This window comes from Chelmon rostratus, chromosome 5 (genome assembly GCF_017976325.1).
Source record: "Chelmon rostratus isolate fCheRos1 chromosome 5, fCheRos1.pri, whole genome shotgun sequence".
Taxonomy (NCBI): Eukaryota; Metazoa; Chordata; class Actinopteri; order Chaetodontiformes; family Chaetodontidae; genus Chelmon; species Chelmon rostratus.
Window position 1 is genome coordinate 5,552,199 of NC_055662.1, and position 20,237 is coordinate 5,572,435.

Consider the following 20,237-nt stretch of genomic DNA (forward strand, 5'->3'; position numbering starts at 1 on the left):
AAACATCATCTACCATCATCCCCCCTCTTCCTCTTTCTTTCTATTAGTGCTCAGATCTTCTCTCCTCTACCGTCAGCCATGAAGCTGTCAGCAGTACGTCCAGCGGGCCAAAAGTGAAGAGAACAAGGAGGAAAAAAAACTGGAACATGATGCTCGGCACTGTCAGAAATCTCCTCTTCTTCGCTGACATTTGGATTTACACAACTCATTTTCCTGAGTGACAAAGTACATAAACACACGCTTCAAGTCGAGGAGCTTGGCAGGCTGCTCCCTTCCAACACACTCACACGCACACACACACATACATACACAGATACAGCCCTCGCTTTGGCTTTTTGGATGAATTTAAGGAAGGGGAGGGGGACATGACATCTAGTCTTTGATCTATGGAGCTCTCTCTTACTCTCTCTGTGCTGGTGATGAGCGATGAGTCAAGTCAGATGGGGGGGGTTTTTTCTTCATTTGGAGCGTTACAGACAGTGGTAATGGGGGAGAGTTAGCCGCAGGCTGCCTTTGTCCTACATAGGACTTCTCCAAGACTCCCTCTACACTGCGTGCACACAGGAAGTGGCTCGGGCTGAGCGACAGACAACTGGTGTCCTTCATCTGCGTCTCGTCCCCTCCTCCCCGTCTGCAGCGCCGACAGCTTGAACGATGAGGTGACACACACCTGTCAGCGCCGAGCCCGACACACCCTGACAGACACACAAACTCGAGCGAGTGAGTGAACGCAGACGGCTGAACAGACATAAATACAAACACAACCTTATCTAAACACGCACATGGATTATAAGCAGATTTTAAACCCACAAATGTCCTGACCCGTACATACTGTGGGGGTTTTGGGTGTACAACAATGTGTGTGTGTGTGTGTGTTTGTGTGCGTGCATGCGTGCATGCAGGTGTGTGTGTGTTTACATTGGAAGCACTTGCACTTGTAGTGTACCTGAGAGCACAGTTCCATCTTTATTTGCCTGCTGGATTATTCAGGTTGTGTTTGACGTGCTACCTATAAATCAGTCACGACTGTCTAGCGAACACCCTGACAGCTACAAAATCACCTGCAAGTCTATTTACACATGCCAGCAATTTGACTTGCAGCTGAGGCTGTATACAAAGTACATAATAAAGCTGTCAGAGTTATAAACAGGGCGGCAGAGCTCTGAACAAGACTTGGCACAGTAAAGTTTGTGCCGCGTCAGAAGAGTTGGGCTGATATAATGGTCGATGATATAATAAATGCTCCTTCTCTTCTTACTCAACAGGCCTGGCAGTGTGCGAGGCCTGCAGCGACATCTGCCTTATTCTGCGTTAAAAGCTGGATTTAAAGGGTCAGTTCAGCTGCCCAAATTCACCTCCATTGGTTTTGGTTAGAAGCAGATCTTCTTGTAAAAGTAAACCTGGACCCAGCCGAACCATGTGAACTGTCTGCATGGCTTGACACCGGTTAAACCCTTTCAACAGGTTTTTGACGACTAAGTAAGCTACACACTACTGCCTGTGAAAACTGTTGTATACTGTCTTCTGTGGCTCCAATGATAACCCCAATGACATCATAGTGATGTCATGTTATCTCAGGGTTATCTTGGGTTTGAGACTTCAGTTTTTTAGAAGAAAGCCTGCATTTCCAACTGAGTGGATCAGGTTTGAAAGCTGTGGCCAGAGAGGGTCAAATAAAAGATCGATGCATCAAGTTGCATTGTGGGAAATGTAGGATCCAGCATTTATGGAGCCTGACCATGAACATTATTTAGAAAATCTGTCTCTTGTCAGCCCTCCAACATCGAGGAGGTGCAATTAATAAACGATGTAAATCTTGTCCTTGCCTTTTTTCATGCCGATGGTCAAATATGAAGATTTGAATGTCATTAAAATATTAGTTAGCATCTTAAATCCAGAGTTGGCCTTCAAAAGCCAAACAAACATCCAGTCGATCTAAAAAACGTGTGTGAGTCAGGTTTTTTAAGGACACGAGGATGTTTGGCACTGTCAACCTTCTTCACCAAACTACATCTGTGCAACAGTAAATGGACTGCAGCTACATAATGCAACAGCAACCATTAAATGTTGTATGTTTACAGTGCGTGACATGCAAGTATTGCCATTTCATGTGTCAATATTGTTAAATGTCACACAGGCTTTTCTCTCCCACCTGCTACACGCAGACACTCACGCACACACACACACACACATTTAACAGGCTAAACAACAAGGTGATGCTCAACAGGCACAGATGGGCTCTTTCTACACTCATATTTTCTATTTGCAGCCTCAGTTTTTTACTCCTGATTAATGTAAAAATAAGTATTTACCTTTTAGATCTACTTGGAAACTCAAGTAGCCTGTTACGTCTGGTCAGAGATGAAGCTGAATCAATTTTACACATTAAATTGGAACACGTGCTTTGTTTTTTATTTTAGAACTACATTGGCCGATTAGTTTATTTAAAGCTAGTAGCACTAACAGGAGATCTTGAACACGTACACTGGATGCATTGTGTAACACTCCTTGGGGTGTGCTGAAAAGCTTGTGCTGGAATATTAATTCAGCAAAAACTAAACCAGGGCAGAGTCATATCTAATATCATCTGCCATAAAAGGTATTAAGCCAGCCAATACCCACATGATGCCTTGGATGGAGCGAAGCAAGAAGTAGCCAGGCTGTAAGTCACCAATCAGTTTAGAAGGTAGACGGGGCATGAATGCTGATCTAATTTTTATTTTTTTTTTTTCAGATTTAGCTTTTAAATAGTTTCCATCCATCCATCCATCGAAACTGGGGACAGAGTAGTCGAGGAAATAAAGTACGTAAAGAGGTTGCTTTTTAACATATCTGCAGCTTCTACAGGTGTCAATGAGGTGATGAAAAGCTCGAATCTGCACACATGCGCTGTCTGTCCCACTGCAATAAATACACACCGGAGCACAAAATGTGAATTAATCCGCACATAAAAATAGTCCCCGACAACGACACTTCTCACTCCTGTTTCAGTAGCGCCGACTAAAATCTACAGTGCTCAGCTGCTTTAGGCTCTGCATCTGTGGCCCGTTACCCCCCCCACCCCCTATATCTCCCTCATTCGACTGCACTCATTTTAAGAGCTCATCACCTTCAACAAACACTGTGTTACCTTCAAAGGCAAATGTCTCAGTGCTGCTCTGCTGTCCATAACAACTGGTGCGTCTTTATGCTGTACAGCAGTTGTTGCAGGGAGCACGTGTTATTTCCATGCCACGTTAGGAGCTAAAAAATTGCTAGTGAGCTTTTTGAAGGAAGTGTTTCCATCCAGTGAGACTATGCTATTCTCTCACCGTACTGCACACTGTACTTCCCTGTGCAGACATGTACCGATCCCTCCAACACACACAACGTTCATCGTGTGTGTGTGTGTGTGTGAGCGTGGTGTGACAGAATGCCTTAATTATGGATTAATTGTGTCATTAGCAGGTTTCTGCTGTTGCCACCACATTGGGCCTGTCAAGGTTAATTACTGGAACATGTTTATTTGCTGTCAGCCACTGCCGCAAGCTGTCACTTGCATGGAAACACAGACAAACACACACAGACGCTGTTCACTCAAACAACTCACGGGGCACACCGTGTCCCTCAAGCGCTCAACGTTTTCCTCAGCTCTTTTGTTTCTGCTTCAGCACACGTTGCACAGTTCTCAGTCAGCCACCTGTAATATAAACATACTGTGATCCTGCAGTTTCCCCCTATCAGCTAACGTCAAGGCGGCAGTGCAGCTTATTCAAAAGTACAGCAGCTAAATGCTAAACTACTGTTTAGCTGTTTAAAATGTTAAGCTGCTGTAACAGGTACATGTTACAAGTGGAGGGGAGTCATAAAGTCAGCAAACTGACTCAGTAGCATCCATTACACAGCCATATTTACCTAAAGTCTGCTAACATTAGCTAATATTAGCTACACCAAGCTGCTGGGATTTTAAGGCTTGTGAATCAAACTTTTTATTTCAAGAGGTAGAAGATCTGGATAAACAATGGCTGCAAGACAGGAAAGAAAGCAATACATCATATAAATCACATAAATGACTGGTTGATGCTTCACTGGAATTCACAACTTTATATTTTGGCCAGAAAAAAAAAATCAAACATCAAAACAAACCATGGCACATAATACCTTTTGTTACATTTTCTATACATGTATTGCATTTATTTAGAAAAAAATACAAAATGTAGAATATTGAATAGAACTACTCAAGATAAAGAACGGCTGCAGGAAAGGAAAGGAAAGGAAAGCAAAACTAAAAGACTTTCATACATCACCTCCTCTGAGGAAAAGAATTCCATAAATGATCGTGGCACTGCGATATGAAAATTAATATTTCAGCTAGCAAAGTGCTGAACAAAATTAGTATTTAATAAAACTTATCATGTATTTCTCCATTTTATTTCAGTGTGTTCATTTTTATTTTTATTATGGTTTGGGCTTAAAAACAGATGTGAGAGAAGGCCAGAAGCCAAAAGGTTAAAGAATATTCCCAAAAACTAAAGGTAAAAAAGGCAACATGGCCGACGTGAGCTGACGTTTTAAAAAAGATCACTACTGACATAACAAAGAAAATAAAAAAACACACAAAATGACGATCAGTTGATAGTGATTATTAAATTTATACCCAACCTACTTCTATGAAATTGATCACTGGTCACCCCCAGATTTTTACTGTCACACAGAATGAGGATACTCAGTGTGTTCTGGCCACGATGCAATCATAGATAGAGACTCATGAAAGACAGAATCATTTGTAAGAACGACAAAGACAGAACTTTCCCTAAATGTTAAATTGAGCCTACAGTATTTTCTCCCTGGCCCACAAGGTTGGACTTTTTAACCACGACAGGAATATTATTCAGAGGACAGCGTGAATGTTAATGTCATTTTTGGTAAGGTACCTCGAAAAACTCAAGCAGGAAAAGATGAGAGAAAGGAAGGCAGACAGACAGAGAGAGAAAGCGAGCGTGGCTGCTTTGATTGATTTCAGCTGTAATCTGCTCACTAACTCATCTCCTGACATCTCTCTCTCTCCCTCCCTCCATCTCTAACAGACTCACCGTCCATTAAAGCCCAGTCGGGTCCTGGCTGAGCAGCTGTGCAGAGACAAACCATTTATCAGCCTGTCAGCTCTTGCTGCCTGTTATTCCAGCCAGACAGACTGTGTGGCTGTCCAAGACCCAATAACTCTGAGGAGAGCTTACGTGACACACACACACACACACACACACACACACAGCAGTGTGCATATGAGGTGTTTGATACACACACTCAAAGACTTTCTTTAGAGGGAGACAAGTTTTCAGACAGTGGCAAAAATGACATTTTACTCTGAGTAGAAGACAAATAAGTTTTGTGTGTGTGAGTTCAGAAGCTCACACATGGACGTTAGTGTGTGCTCGCGGAGACACCTCAATGTGACAGACAGTCGTTTCACATGCTGACAGACTGACTGATGGTCCCTGTGTCACTGTGAAATAACAGCATGGCCAGACACCTGCGCCACAGCACCCATGCAGGAAATATGGACTGAGGGCGCCACCTAGTGCACAAATCTACAACCACAGAGTCTCATCTGTTTCATGAGGAAGTTCTCAAGCCATCCCCAAAAGCACCAGGAAGTAACCATGCATTGTTTACCAGAATAGGTCAGCTTTCCCTGCAGGCAGTTGGCTGCCTGCATGCTTTTACAGGACATGTGGTCCTCACAGGGCAAACTGGTGCTTTGCATAGACCTCACTGTTAATATATGATCCCTCACCCCCGAGCCCACTCTGACCCAGCGTGCTAAATTTTAAATCTTTTTGAAACTTTATCAGGAGAATGAATAAAGATCACTATGATTCCAAAAATCCATTTCTCTGTGAAATGAGCGTCTGTAGCACTTGATAAGGACGGAAACCTAGCGGTGCAGACCGGTGCATCATTGAAGTCTGGCAACAATGACTGAGTTTAAGGTGGTCGATGGATTTTAAGGTGGATGTCACACATATTGGTGTGAAATCACTGGAATACTAAATAGACACCACAGGCTCCATTTGACCCTGGAGATTTCCAATTCAGTTCTTGGTGGTGAACTCACAGCTGACATCGTCCTGCAGGAGTCTGAGACCCAAACCTGACGCAGCAGTTTCATGTAGTCTGTCTGCAAACAGCTGGAGCTTTGGTTATCATCACAGCTCCTGACAAAAGAGCTTAACGCTACTATAAAGAGACTTTTAACTAATGTTGGACTGCTTTCACTGCAGAAATGAAGACTTGTCACAGCATGAAAGGTGTGGTACCTTTAATGCTTACAATTATTTGAGCATTCCATCCAGGTGCTGCAGTTGCACAACCTTTTTTAACAGAAGACATTTTCACTTGTCATTGTAGGGAGAGCACAGGTGTGATTAGTGACATGAACTGACTTGACTCAGTTCCATTAATAGTCCCATAAGGCTATTCCAGTGAGCCACCACACAACAATACCAGGACCTCCCCATCATGGAACGAAGCCATTGTTAATGTTGTGAAATACGCCTGTGCTTTCCCTGCAAGGACGTGTCAAAATGTCAGTTGGACAAACCCCAAACATTTGAAATGTACAGTACAACTGTAGGATGTAGGCAACTAGTGACTGCCCATACAGCTCAATCAGGCCATAGCATGCTTTAGCCTGAGTCATCCTCTTAATATAGTAAATAATGACAGGGCATGATGACGATGATGAATTTTTTAGCCTTTTTTTTTTTTAAAGATAGATGTTTACTTCAATGGATTCAACCAGCTCATAAAATTTCAATAATTAATTGCACCTGATATAGAAACAAATGCTCCAGTGTGCATTGATGCTGATAAAGGTAACTTGTGCAAAAAAGTTTTACAACTCTGGTTCCTTGAAAAAACAAAAAACAGCAACCGCACACTCACAACTCTGTACAGTCATCAGTTTATTTCTGCAAGCTTTCGGTCTGTGACCTTCTTCAGGCATGCACACTGAGTGAATGTGGCTGTAGATAGAGGATTCTGGCCATCCCTTCACTTGATTGCATAATGCCAGACACCTGTGTTGATATGGCTGAGGCTACAAGGATATCATGGGGATTGTAGTCCAGTTTAGAGACTTGTAGTCCTACATCAGATACAGCCTTAGAAACAGGGTCTACTGAAACCAAGAAACATAAATACATCATTTCATCAATATATCAATACATCAGTACCTCAAAATAAGGTAAATAAGGATACCTAAAAAGGTAGGACACTGTGTAGAATGTGAATAAAAACAGAATGAACTCTTCATGGTTTTATAAAGTGTTCCTGAGCTCATGCAGTAACATCCTTTATCCAATCGTGTGTTCACAAAGTGGTGAACCTCGCTCGTGGACCACTGAGCCTTTCCAGGATGCTCCTTTCATACCCAATCATGATACTATCACCTGTTACCAATCAACCTGTTTACCTGTGGAATGATCCAAACGGGTGGTTTTGGAGCGTTCCACAACTTTCCCAGTCTGTTGTTGCTCTTGTCCCAACTTGTTTGAAACATGAAACATGTTGGTACATCAAAGTCAGAATAAGCAGCTATTTACAAAAATCAATGAAGCTGATGAGGTCAAACATTAAATATATTGTGTTTGTACTGTTTTCAATTGAGAATATGCCAAAATGGATCAGCAAATGATCACATTGTTTTGTTTTACAAGGCATCTCAACTTGTGGAATCAGGGTTGTAGTCGTATGCTGACAGTAAAGGTTTTCAAATGCAGTTTCTGAACGAAAGTTCCAAAAATGGTTCCTAGAATAACCCCTCCATGAGAAAAAGGAAACCAAACACAGTGTGCATTAGCATTTTAATTGGACAAAGCAAGAAAACACTGATTACAGTAGCAGAGTCATCAGTTCTCAGGGCTAACACCTTTCTAAACAAAGGGGTCTGAAAATGTCTGTAGGCACTGCCTAATTAAAAAGAGTATCTTGTCAGGTAAAAGAAACCAGCTCTATAAGGCAACAGTTACAATGTAGGCCTCCCCATTTCTCTGGCAAAAAGAGCAAGTGTAAAGGTTGAATCCACTCAGATTTTTGATATAAAATTCTGGCGTTTCAATAGATATTTAAAAACCATCAGAAGTGTCAAACATGTTCACCCTTCAACATTTGAATTGTGTTAAATTTTAAGTATGCACTGCATGGCAATGCTATCTTATCCCTGCATGGAAGAATCGTGTGTTTGCACTGTGCCAGCGTCACGTTTGATAGTGTCACTCTGCTACGTACAATGTTGGAGTTAACTGTTGAGTTATCAAAACAAAAAAGAAAGCAAGCACCCACAGTTAACAGTAGCATTTTACTTACATTGTTTCAAATGAATGGTTATTTACATGTGGCGAAAAGATTTGAGGCTGTCCGAAAGATATGAAGGAGAAATGGAATGCAAAAAGGAAAAACACTCTTTGTAGTCAAATTTGTCCAAGTACAAGAGAGGAAAAAACTGTGCAATATTTATCTGCCCTTACAGAGAAACAGCAGTGGCAACAATCCCTGCAATTGATTTTAATCCAAGAGAAAATGAGAACAAATTAAGCAGATTTCCATTCCTCAAATAATAACTAAGGTTCATAACTTAGCACGAGTCAGACTTCAACAGTTTCTTTAAAAAAAATGACAAACCTCTCAGTGGCTGTGTGAGAGGAAAGATGTGAAAATGGAAGCAATTTGTAAAACCCGGAAAAAAAAATCCAAAAGTTTCTCCTTTACAGTTTTATACTCATTTACAGTTAACTTAAAAATGGTAAGAGCCCTGGTTCATGGCCAGTCTTGCCTACCACAAAGGGTGTAAATACCTGTGTGGGTCAAATCGCTCCTCCCTGGCTCCTGTTACCTCAACCCCCCCCCATGAAATCCCATTTACATCTCCTACTGACGTCAACCTTCCCATTCGGTTCCACATCCCAGTAAAAGTCTTAGTCCTGCCACAAATGGAGGCGGTGTTACACAGCCCCACAGGGCACCGTACAGCCAACAGGAGGCTGATGGTTGACAAATCTCCCACCCTGCCCACTTATCAGTGTGTGGGGTATCCAGCGGCTCCCATACCAGGCTGGTTGGCTAGCATACTCCCATTCAATCCCTGTGTAGGCTCCATAACCCCACCGTTACTGATGGCGCTCATGCCAGTCCACCCAGCACTGGCCGGTAAGTGACTGTAAAAAAAACGAGGTAAAGAGAGAGAGAGAAAGAGAGAGACAGACAGACAAAACGCCTGCAGGTTAGAAGAGACAAGGCGAAAGGGAGCAAAAGGGACGGTTTATATTAGCGCTACTAGAATCTGGACAGGCTAGAATGAGAACAAGAAGGCAAACAGTTATCGGAGGTGAGGATGAGGCAGGCTAGGCAAAAATCAAGCTAGCAAAAAAACAGGGAAAAAAAGGAGGCTCTTTGGAAGGGCCAAAGGTAAGTGTAATTTGATTAAACATGGGTGGACAAGCAGACAAAGAGCATAAAGGCTAAGCGCAGCGAGCTAAATATTCCTTTCTACCCCCCTCCCGACTGCTGATAACCATGAACACACATCTTCACCCAGCCTACAGGCAGATAAGCCACACTGTATAGAAGAATGTAGATTGCCTTCATTCCTCCTGCAACACATCTACATTTGGCCACAAAGTATAACAAATGTAAGTAAAATCTCACCTAATTCACATGATTTATTTTAAGTCTTGCATCATTTGTGTAATAAAACTTAATTCTAAGTTCAGTGTGGAGATAAGACAGCTTATAGAGGATAAAGTTTAAGCTTCAAGAGAGGCCTGGCCTCTTTCTCAGGAATTGTGCATTTACTGTACATTCGCCAACCAAACACGCTACCACTGCTTTCATCACCTCACGCCTTTGTACAGAGCCTAGTTATACAGCTGGTCACCAAGAATTTTAGACTGTCAACAACAAATGGCCTCTCCTTTATTTTTCTTGGGTCAACAAAATGTCACTGCACATAGGCTGTCTAAAATAAAAACAAAATTTGATAACAACCTACAAATGATATTTAACATGTCCTGCTGACAGTCACATACAGATCAGATCCTCAAGGTATATACGTCATGACATCAAAAAGAAAATGTAAAAAGCTATGACATGAATGTAGACATACAAAACAACTGAACAGCCTTGAAGAACACAATCCTTACACACAGCAGGCAGTCTTACACAGAGGGAAATTAATTCTTCATCAACAGACTGTCTCCAGGTGTGGACAGTAAGTGAAAACTTCTGCTCTCAGCTTTTAGCATTCATCTTGTTCAGTCAATTTGTCAGCAATCTTTTTAATTTATTTCACTATGTTTTGAGCTATTGTGGGGTATAAGTCAAGTGGAAAAAACATTTTGGAACAAAAGCCTTAAGTTATTAGGCTGTGCGGTGCACTGTGGGCAGTAATGACCTCAGAAACATGATAAGCAACAAAATTAAAGTTCAGATTGGTGTGTGTGTGTGTGTGTGTGTGTCTGTTTATTTCTCAATCCTCTCAAGATGAGCAAGGTGAGGGGCTGGCGAGGAGAAGAGTGAGGATGTGGGGTTGGGGGAGGGAGTTCATGGCTCCCTCCTGTGGCCAGAGCTGGCTCTTGCTGCCCCGGTCTTGAAGGGGTACTCTGGTGGTTCTGGAGTAGAAGGAGGCGGTGAAGGGGAGCCCTGTGCACACCGTGCTACTTACTTGAAGCCCTGCTGGTTCCAAGCCTGGCCGTAGACGCCATAGGTGGGGACCTGCCACCCATTTGGGACATACTGGCTGATCTGGGGCCCGTTGCCGTACCACTGGCCCCACTGGCCGTAGGGCTGGGCTGCTGGGAAGCTCATCTTGTTCTGCTGTAGGGTACAGTACAACAATTATGACTTAAGGCAGCAGTTTGAGGGGAAAAAAAAACTAGTTTTTTTGTATTTTAACTATATATGAAAGCTACATAGCACAATATTATAACCCATGAAACAAACAACTGCTCATATCCAAGTAGCCAGTGCTTTCTTCTGAATTAACCCATACTCCTGTAAAACATAAATATTATTACACAGAGTAAAGATCTTTTACATGGGGCATTTCATGACTTTCTTTTCCTGCTGGGAACTTAAAATGACTGCATGATAACTGACTGGACAAAGATGAGGTCATCGTGTGATGCAATCGTGTGTTTTTTAAAATACCACTTCAGCCACAGCAAAAGGGTCCATTACTCTAAGAATGTCAGTGGAAGGAGCATAGTCCTATTAAAGCCACAATGAAAGGGGGAAATTTTTTACCTAAAATGCTAGTTTTAAGTAAAAAATGCACAAACGATTTTCTCCCTGATTAATGTCCCATTGAAATGCACTTGAACAGTCACTGCCTGTTGTATAAAATTGATCTTATAAGTTACATTGTGCATTTGTTGTCCTACGAGCTCCTAAGAAGCTGGTGGCTGTTTTCTTTATACAGCACATACAGCACTGTTAATGGTGTCCTTACCTGGGGCATAGGCATCTGCTGCATGGGGTTCATCATGTCTGGGGTCTCTTTACCCCAGTAGCATTTGACTATGTGGCCCTCTATTGAGGTGCCATTCACTGACACAATGGCATGGGCTGCTGACTCATGGGAGTTAAACCTGGACAAAAACAGAAGGGGAGAGAGAAACTGAGGACAAACTGAAGCTCATTTCATAAATATTTACTCAGCAATGGTGACCACACCACTGTTCTGTTGAATATATATTAGAAAGACTTTGTGGCCACTCAAGACAAATACAGAACTATTAATTCTACAGTGCAGATGGATGGATGGATGGATGGATGGATGGATAAGATAGATAAGATATTGTGGTTCTTAATGAAGGTGTTCAGAGCACTATAGGTTTTCTCTCCTACCGTGTGGTCAACTATACTCTCCTTGACTGTCCTTGATTATACAGCTTGAACAAAAATCAGTAGGACCCCAGACTGCAGAGGACCAGCATCAAGAACTAGCCCAACATACTTTGACCTTGCTTGGAAGAAAATAAAAAAAATAGAATATGAAACTTCCACACACCTCACAAATGAATAGCCTTTGTCTGGGAAAACTCTGATTTCCATGATTTGTCCAAAGGGAGAGAAGGTCTGTCTCATCAGTTGCTCTGAAAGCCAAACAGAAAGGGAACATCAGACATTGTTTTGATTTGGGTTCATGTGTCATGAAAAACATTTTGCTCTATCAGAGATCTTACATGCCAGCATCCACAGGAGTGAGTCTCTAAGTGGTTGTAAGTTAAATTCATTGGCCAGTCGCAATTTTGCTGCTAACACCTTTAAAACGACCTCTCTGAGCAGAATAAACGTTGCGAAACTTTGGTACTGACTAATTTATAACACAGGCATTGCTTTCTTTTCATTAAGATAAATAATTCCCCTGAAGAGACCAATGTCTCCTATAAATTAATCCTGCTACTGAATACTGGTTGTGTAGCCACAGCTTGAAGCAGTTTGTATCGATCTCCACTGTCGTTCAAAAACTCTTTGAGGAGACACGCTAACACAGACAGAGACATGTTCTTTCACTGAGAGGATCATGGCCAGTGAGGTTCATTTTGAAAGCTCCTTTCAATCTCTGGCTTCAAAATACAACAAGGAAAACACCACTGAGCAGGCTCTGAGGTGCCCCTTTGTATTTGCATCGCTTTCTTAGTTTGACAAGCTGCGAAGGCTATAGTACAGAGGCTGTGTTCGTTTAATGAAGGAACATATCATCTATTTCAATGCTATAGCTTTTTCGTGTGTTAATCGCTTCTGGACAACAACTGACTCCTATGGTACAGAGTTGTAAGGTGTAGTTAAACATATAATACTTGTCAGAACGATCGATTTATTGTTGGTTTTGGACTCATTAAAAGAATGTGACATAGTAATAAACAGATAAAAATAAGGATAGCCTTACCTTTTTAAAACAGCGCTCACTGGCTTTCGTCAGTAAACAGCTTATTTGCCTAGTCCACATGCACACAAGTATTTTCTAAAACACTCTCCTCCGCCTTCGTTCTCACAAAAAATCCCAACCACACAAGCGCTGTTTAAAAAAAAAAGAATCTCCATCCATATGAAAATACAAAAACACAATCAACAGGCGGTGATATAACCCTAACCCTAAAGCCATGCCAGCCAATCAGAAGCCTGAAAAAAGCAATTAGAGCAACTCGAGGTCTGACCAGGTCTTGTAGAAAACCAGCAAGAGAGGTGGCAGGTTCTGTGTCATGGGAGTGTTGGATTATGTAAGAGTGACCTCCATAGCACGTTCTGACACCTATGTTCCTCAACACAGTGGAAGAGTAACTGTACATTTATGGGTCAACATATCGGAAAAAGGTGACGTGAGCACTATTTGGCCACATCTGCCATTGCACAACATAGCCTCACGTGAACAACACAGTTAAAGGCCCAGTTTCCCCTGTCTACACATCAACATTGAAAACAGAGTTTCTGGATATCTTCATCCTGCATTGAATTTTCCTACAGGACCTTTTTTGGGGACCCAAAAAACGGTACGATGCATAAAAAGAGCTGCAGTTTAAAAAAAGAAAACTTGTGTACATGTAGACTAGGCCTCATATCACTTTGAACAATGTGGTATTCACCTGAGACTGCCACTGTCACTATCATGATCCTACTGACCGTAGCAATTCATTACCTGTCAGTCCGGTGCTGACTCCACCACAATACACAGTGCAGTTACTGGGACTGGACTGATTCACCACTTCATCAAAGGATAGGTGCTTGGAGTTATCTGCCAGGAGAAGACAGAGCCATCATTACTGTTCATGCGTGGGTCCATCCGTCAATGTAAATGAGCTAAACAAACATTTATGACAACGCACTTTCATAGGTGGTCTTTGGGGCGGGGGGCTTTCTTGTGGCCCAGTTAGTTCGAATCTGTCTGCCTCCTAACCACTGCCCCCCCATCTGCTGAATGGCGTTCTCTGCATCCTGGAACAATGAGAAAATCTGGTTATTTCATCAGATTGGGGTGTAATGAAATAAAAACGAAAACGCACCCCTTTAGAAGCGCACAGTCATGTGAAGGAACATCCTAAATATTTAGTATAAAAAGAGATGAATGCTTCCGTTTTTTGGAGCAAGCTTTATGAAGATGACAGCACTATAAGAACCCAACCAATAACAGCAGGATCAATGTGTTGCACTACGATTAATAATTTTGTGAGTCATCTCATCTCGTCTCTGTACTAACCCATTTGTTGAAGAAAGACACAAAGCCATAGCCTTTAGATTTCCCTGTAGCCATATCTTTCACAACACGAGCATCTCTGTGGACAAACACACCAACAGGAGTATATTAAAACAACAACAAAGCAGCACAACACAAGGAATGACACTGCGAAGAGTGTCTAAGAATAATGGCTTAGTCTTCTTTTCCTGATAGGTTTTAATAGTGTGAGGCAGGGCAGGGGATAATATTACCCCCCCACTAATTTTCTTAGTAAAGAAAATCTTAAATTTGTCAATCTTGATACTTACGATATTCTGCCAAATGGACCGAAGGCAGCTTTGACGTCTTCTGTAGTTATTTCTGGGCTGAGGTCTCCAACGAAGACATGAAAATGATCTATTGGGGGGGTGGGCATAGTTTAGACATGCTGTATGTTGCAACAGACATTCTATTCAAAGCTTTTATACTTTCTCCAAGATTGTGAATTCCTGCCTAGAATTGCTGATTTTTATAACAGTTTGTTAATGGGAGGAGGATAAATAGAGCCATCTTGGCAATAGTACATTCCAAACAAATGAAATGACCACAAGAAATATGTAGGCATATAAATGCAATGAAAATCTTTTACTGGGATTTTCAATCTTTCCAATTCATCAACATTTCCAGTGTAATAATGTCAGTATATATTCCCACTGACGAGCACTCGTGTTCATTTTGTCACCTATTTTTTAATGAGTTTTAGTCCTGTGCCCAATATCTGTTAGTTTTAATCATATTTAGTCAACTTCATTCTTTTTTTGGTTTTCTTTGTATTTTTTAAGTCACGTTTTGGTTGTCAAGAGTCTGGGCATTTTAGTCTTATCTTGGTCAAAGAACTCTGTCCCTGTTTTAGCCTCTTTGCATTCTATCGATGAAAACTGTTGACATTTTAGAGTTTTTTAGCCAGCTGATTATGTTAAACATTTGTAGGCAACATAATTTTTTTTGTCATTTTAGTCTAACTTATCTCACACAGGATTTTTATCTTATTATCACATGAAAAGCAGAGGTTGAACGATCAACCTGACAACACAGACAACATAATGTAACACCACTACCTTACCAGTAGGCTTAATACAGCTTTTTGTTTTTAACAAAGGAAAAAAAACCTACCTCAGTTTCTTTTTGGTGAGCCTTAATATGTCTCTTCAAGGGTGTTGTATTCTTTACCAGCTATGCATTCATTTTTTTCTGCTTCAGTGTAATAAAAATGGGCCCAAACATCACCTCGTTTCTTTCTAACAAGCATATTTAAACTCTTCTGTTTTGTCAGCGAAATAAAGAGTGATTAGTTTTAAAGAGTGATGACATTTTGATTTTATAAATTACTTTTTTTTCCCGTCATGTTCACATGGTCACAATGTTTAGTGACGTTGGTGGCATCTCGCAGGAAAAAAAAAAAAAAAAGAGGTCACTGACGAGCATTTCATCCTAGTTTGGTTAAGGAGAACTAACACGAACTTGCACTTACTACTTGTGTCTTTTTTCTGGCTGGTTGGCGTCGTGGCCCAGTTGACTTTGACCTCCTGCAGAAAGGGGCAGAGAAAGAACACGACAGGTGGGGTATGTTTACATCATTACAGTAAAACCTGCTAATCTCCACTACAAGGGTGCATAAGTTAACCACTGCCTTACAACTACTTCGAAAAATTGTAAACGAATTTTACAACAGACTTAAAATTTATTGAGATATGGTGCCTTATTACCCACTTGTCTCCTGTGGATGTCAAGTGACACAGTGCATGAACATTTTCTGTGTATCAAATCTGAAGATCGAAATTAACTCAACAGAAATAAACTGCACCGGGCCTTCATAACAAGATGTGGGAATTTCTTAGCAAAAAAAACAAAGACTATAACCACGTTTTGATACGCAGGGGGCATCGATCCAGGGTTGAAACACCATATTGGGAGCCATAAATCAATAACAACAAATGCACATATTAGTGAACCACCTAGTGCAGATGCTCAGTTCAGCATCACAGTCATTTCATGTTCTATGTTTATATCCTGGCACTGATTCCAGAACCTCAACACGTCATTACACCATCCAGCACCACTTTAATATTCTTTTATAAGACCTGCAATCTTTTTAACGTTGCAGATAAAAATATTAATGCTCGGTTATTCTATATAGCCTGGCTTTGTCCAGCAAGACTTTTTGTTAGCTTCTACAGTGGACTGCTGAATTATATTTCTATCATTTATTTCTTATTCTCAAACCTCACTCTGATTGAAACACGACAACACGCCTCCACACCTAACACTACAGCTTCATACATATACGACAAGGGAATTGTGGTTACTGTTTGGAAATACAACATGAAAACTTGGATTCAAATCCAGCTCCACCAGAAGCTCACTGCATGTACATCCACTGTACCTACTATTGTAGTTACATTTGCTGTAATGGAAAATCCAAGCTAACTAAGCTGACTGCTGGCACCTACCTGTCCAACAGAAAACAACTCCAGGTTGCTCTTCATCCCCATCCTCTCCATCAGTGATCACCAGCAGGTTTTGTAACAAGCTTTGTCCACTTGGGGTTTCACCTTGATATGTATGCTATTTTTCTGTACTTCCTCTTAAATGCGTGTTGCTTACTGACTGGCACCCGGTCGCTACCTTCTTATAAATTCCTGACCTCACCTGTGCACCATTATTAACTGGGGGCTACACACTAACTGCCCAACTGCGGCCCAGAGATTTCCCGAAGATGGCGAAATAACAACAACAACAAAATGTATGCAGAAGGCAGGGTGCAGATAAATACGCTGACACACACTTCTAAGGGGTCATAAGTGATTTTTGAGAGGGAATACTTTTGTATGAGTTGATACACAGGAAAATCATGTAATGTTTACCTTTAGGAGGCCATAACAAAACCAACGATACCAACAGAGATGACTTTCTGGCAGTGGTAATGCGCTAAAATATTCAAAATCTGATCTTAACCCTTGCTATGACAGCTTCCTCTAGTTCATGAATATACATGCTAGCAATTCACTATTTTTTCCACAACACCTAAATTCCCCATACCCAAAGCCCACCCATCCCCACTCACCCTGTAGACACGATAGCTTACCTTACCCATTATTTTCCTTCCATTCATAGCTGCCAATGAGGCAGCAGCATGCCTGTGGTCATAGAACTCCACAAAGCAGTACGGATCATTTCCAGCTGTCTGTCAACGGGAAAACAAGACTGATATTAAGTCCACAGCAAAGGTGACAATTTAATCACTGCAGATAACAAGGGCCACCTACTGTAGTTTAGGGTGTCAGGTCTGATATAAAAGACTGGGAGAGGAAAATCAATATCAAGCACATGTGTAGATTGGGATCTTAATAAGCAGCACCGCCACCTTTCAGGCCACTGTTGTGTACAATTTCCTAGTCAAACAATATGTACCAGGGAGGATGACACTCACATCAACTATCATTTTACAGCTCTTGCAAGGTCCTATCTGTGTGAAGACCTGCAGAATGAGAGGCTCGGTGACATCCCTGGACAGATTCCCCACATACCTGCAAACAAGGAGAGAGAAGGGGGAATTGAGTCTTTGTCAAACAGGAAGTAGCATGCAAACAAAGGCTAGTTAACCGGGCTAGCTACAACCCACAACAATTCCCTATATTTACATAAAAAACAGCAATGATAGTGGACTACAGACTATTAAAGATAGTATTAATTTTGCAAAAACAACTCGACAATGGGCATCCCCTTACTGGAGCTGTCCCGGGCCGACTCTCCGAGCGTTGACGTGGCTTGTCTGCCAGCTAGCTAAAGATAAGGCTAGCCGGTTCATAAGGGCCTCATGCTTTTAAGTGGGTTGGCAACTAACGATAGTTAATAAAATGACATCCTTACCCCGACGGTATAGCTAAGGCCTGCCTATTCATAATAAAATACGACTATTTTTGGAAATAAAACTATCATTTAATGAAATATGTGCATTTTAGAAGAAGTGACTGGCTAGCTGCGTTTGCATCTTTAGCTAAAGATAGCTAGCATTAGCTAGCCCTCCAGTTTCATTTTCAGGCGAGTTACGGTTCCGTCTATTTATACGACTAAATCAAACAGAACTTTACGTTCATGTCAAAAACGATATGCGTCTTTCTACATTTAGAGACGTCGTTATTGTTGCCATAAAAGGATAACGCAAATGAAACGCACTGCGGGAGCTAAATTACGAGGTTTGGTAGTTTTTAATTGAAACAACAACGTGGAAACATTTTGGAGGCGCCGTAGTTACACGGAGCCTTCCCAATCCAGGACATAGACAGGGCCGTTGTTACTCACAAGGTTCTGGGTTGATCGTCCTCCATCGTCAAGGTTTAGTGGTCGCGTCCTGAGAGGTCTTTAATCCAATGACATACAATGTGTTCTGTGCTGAACTTGAGCGACCACGAACGTAAAGGCTATATCTACTAATTAATGATAAATCGCTGGCCGCTTCTGCTCTCACACACTGCAGACAGCCTCAGTCTGATGCAAACAATAGGAAGTTGAAGATGGCGGAGGAGCGGCGTCAGCAGCGTCAACCTGCGCGCTGAAATGAAGCCAAAACCAAGCGCTCTTTCTCCCACACACACAAATGGGCCTCCACATCTGTATGGCGTACGCCGCAAATACAGGGAGTTTTGTAGCTTTGCATAACTCTGCAGGGTAATATTTTCCATTCGCTTATCCGTGGTCATAAGTATATACGTTCAAAGCGTTTGAGGAGATTACAGCTGGACACATCTGGAAAATGCATGTAACCCGACAAATGTTAGGCGGTACACTGCCACGACATTGCTTTGCACTGTAGAATTATTTGCTACAATTTATTACCCACGATGATACATTTTAACGTGGTAATGTGCACTTACCGCAGCAAAACACGTGCGCCGCCCGGGAATCGAACCCGGGTCGCAAGAATGGGAATCTTGCATGATACCACTACACCAGCGGCGCCTTGATGGTGGTAGTGGGGACTGATCTCTATCAAGGCAGCCTTTTGTCATATGCAACTAAGGAAACAAATGGGAATTGTTAAAAAAGTGAAGTGAAGTGAGAGTACAAAAACAGTCCAAAACATATATTGCTGTAAATGTTAAATACAAAGCAAGAAATGATTATTCTCCTGAAAGAATTCTCACCTATATTTTTTTTACTTTCATAGAAAGTTTCAATTGAACAGGAAAATGATTTGATTTCAGAATCCCAAAAATTGAACAGAGAAGAGAGGAAGGAAATGGAGCCACTGTCAATCCATAACCCCTTGTTTGCTTCATAGCTATTTATTCTTCAACACATCACCAGTAAAAGTAACGTAATTTGCTAACAGGAACTTCCAGGATTTTTTTTCAATAAAACTTTATTGAATGCCGAACAGAACAAAACAGTTCAACAGAAAAAGGTTTTGCCAGAGGGCCACATACAAGTAAAAGCAGTCTACAGAAAATATTAAAAAGATTACACAATTGCACAGTCTTAACAGCCTTGGTGTTCTTAGATGGATCCAGAGGCAAAGGAGCTGGTATCTGGTTCACTGAGCTTCTAAATAATAAAGAGACACCAACAAGAATTGCCTTAATAATTTTGGTAAATTCCTCAGCAGGGATTGAGATCTTCGTAAGTAAGTAATAGATAACATTAAAAGCTATAATAAGAAAGTGACCTTTAGTATTAGCTTCACTGTGCAAAATATTTCCATTGAAAGAATTTTTCAGGATAGCTGTACCTGCTGCTGGTTCTGAACCATGAGATAACAAGATGTCATTGCCCCATTGACCTTCCAAAAAGTTGTATCATTCTTAAGTGAGTGTCTATTGAAAGAAAGAAAAATCTTTTTTTGTTGTTGTTTTGCAAATAAAAATAAAGCTTTTCTTTTAACGTTCTGTCTAAACCCCCTGGTATTAAGAGAAACAACAAAAGACAATGTAACAAAGAAAAACTAAGAACAAGTACTACTTCCAGGATATGTTGCAGAATGCATGCG

General features: G+C 41.3%; 1 protein-coding gene and 1 non-coding gene across 3 annotated transcripts; both read right to left on the reverse strand.

Annotated features, from left to right (window-relative positions):
* Positions 1-7,830: 7,830 nt before the first annotated feature.
* LOC121606363 (nucleolysin TIA-1-like) lies at positions 7,831-18,759 on the reverse strand. Of its 2 annotated transcripts, none has more exons than XM_041936631.1 (12): positions 18,554-18,759; positions 17,682-17,778; positions 17,337-17,435; positions 15,723-15,777; positions 14,521-14,608; positions 14,234-14,309; positions 13,863-13,971; positions 13,676-13,771; positions 12,047-12,131; positions 11,486-11,624; positions 10,700-10,848; positions 7,831-9,194 (listed from the first exon to the last, which is right to left on the reverse strand). In XM_041936631.1, the coding sequence occupies exons 1-12, from the start codon at positions 18,577-18,579 to the stop codon at positions 9,056-9,058; spliced, it is 1,158 nt and encodes a 385-aa protein (XP_041792565.1). In that variant the 5' UTR covers positions 18,580-18,759; the 3' UTR covers positions 7,831-9,055. The 2 variants fall into 2 exon arrangements, with proteins under 2 accessions (XP_041792565.1, XP_041792564.1); XM_041936630.1 differs by having other exon boundaries at positions 10,700-10,851.
* A 380-nt stretch (positions 18,760-19,139) lies between these two features.
* On the reverse strand, positions 19,140-19,210 carry trnag-ccc. Its single transcript has one exon. It is a non-coding gene; the product is annotated as a tRNA-Gly (tRNA).
* Positions 19,211-20,237: the final 1,027 nt, after the last annotated feature.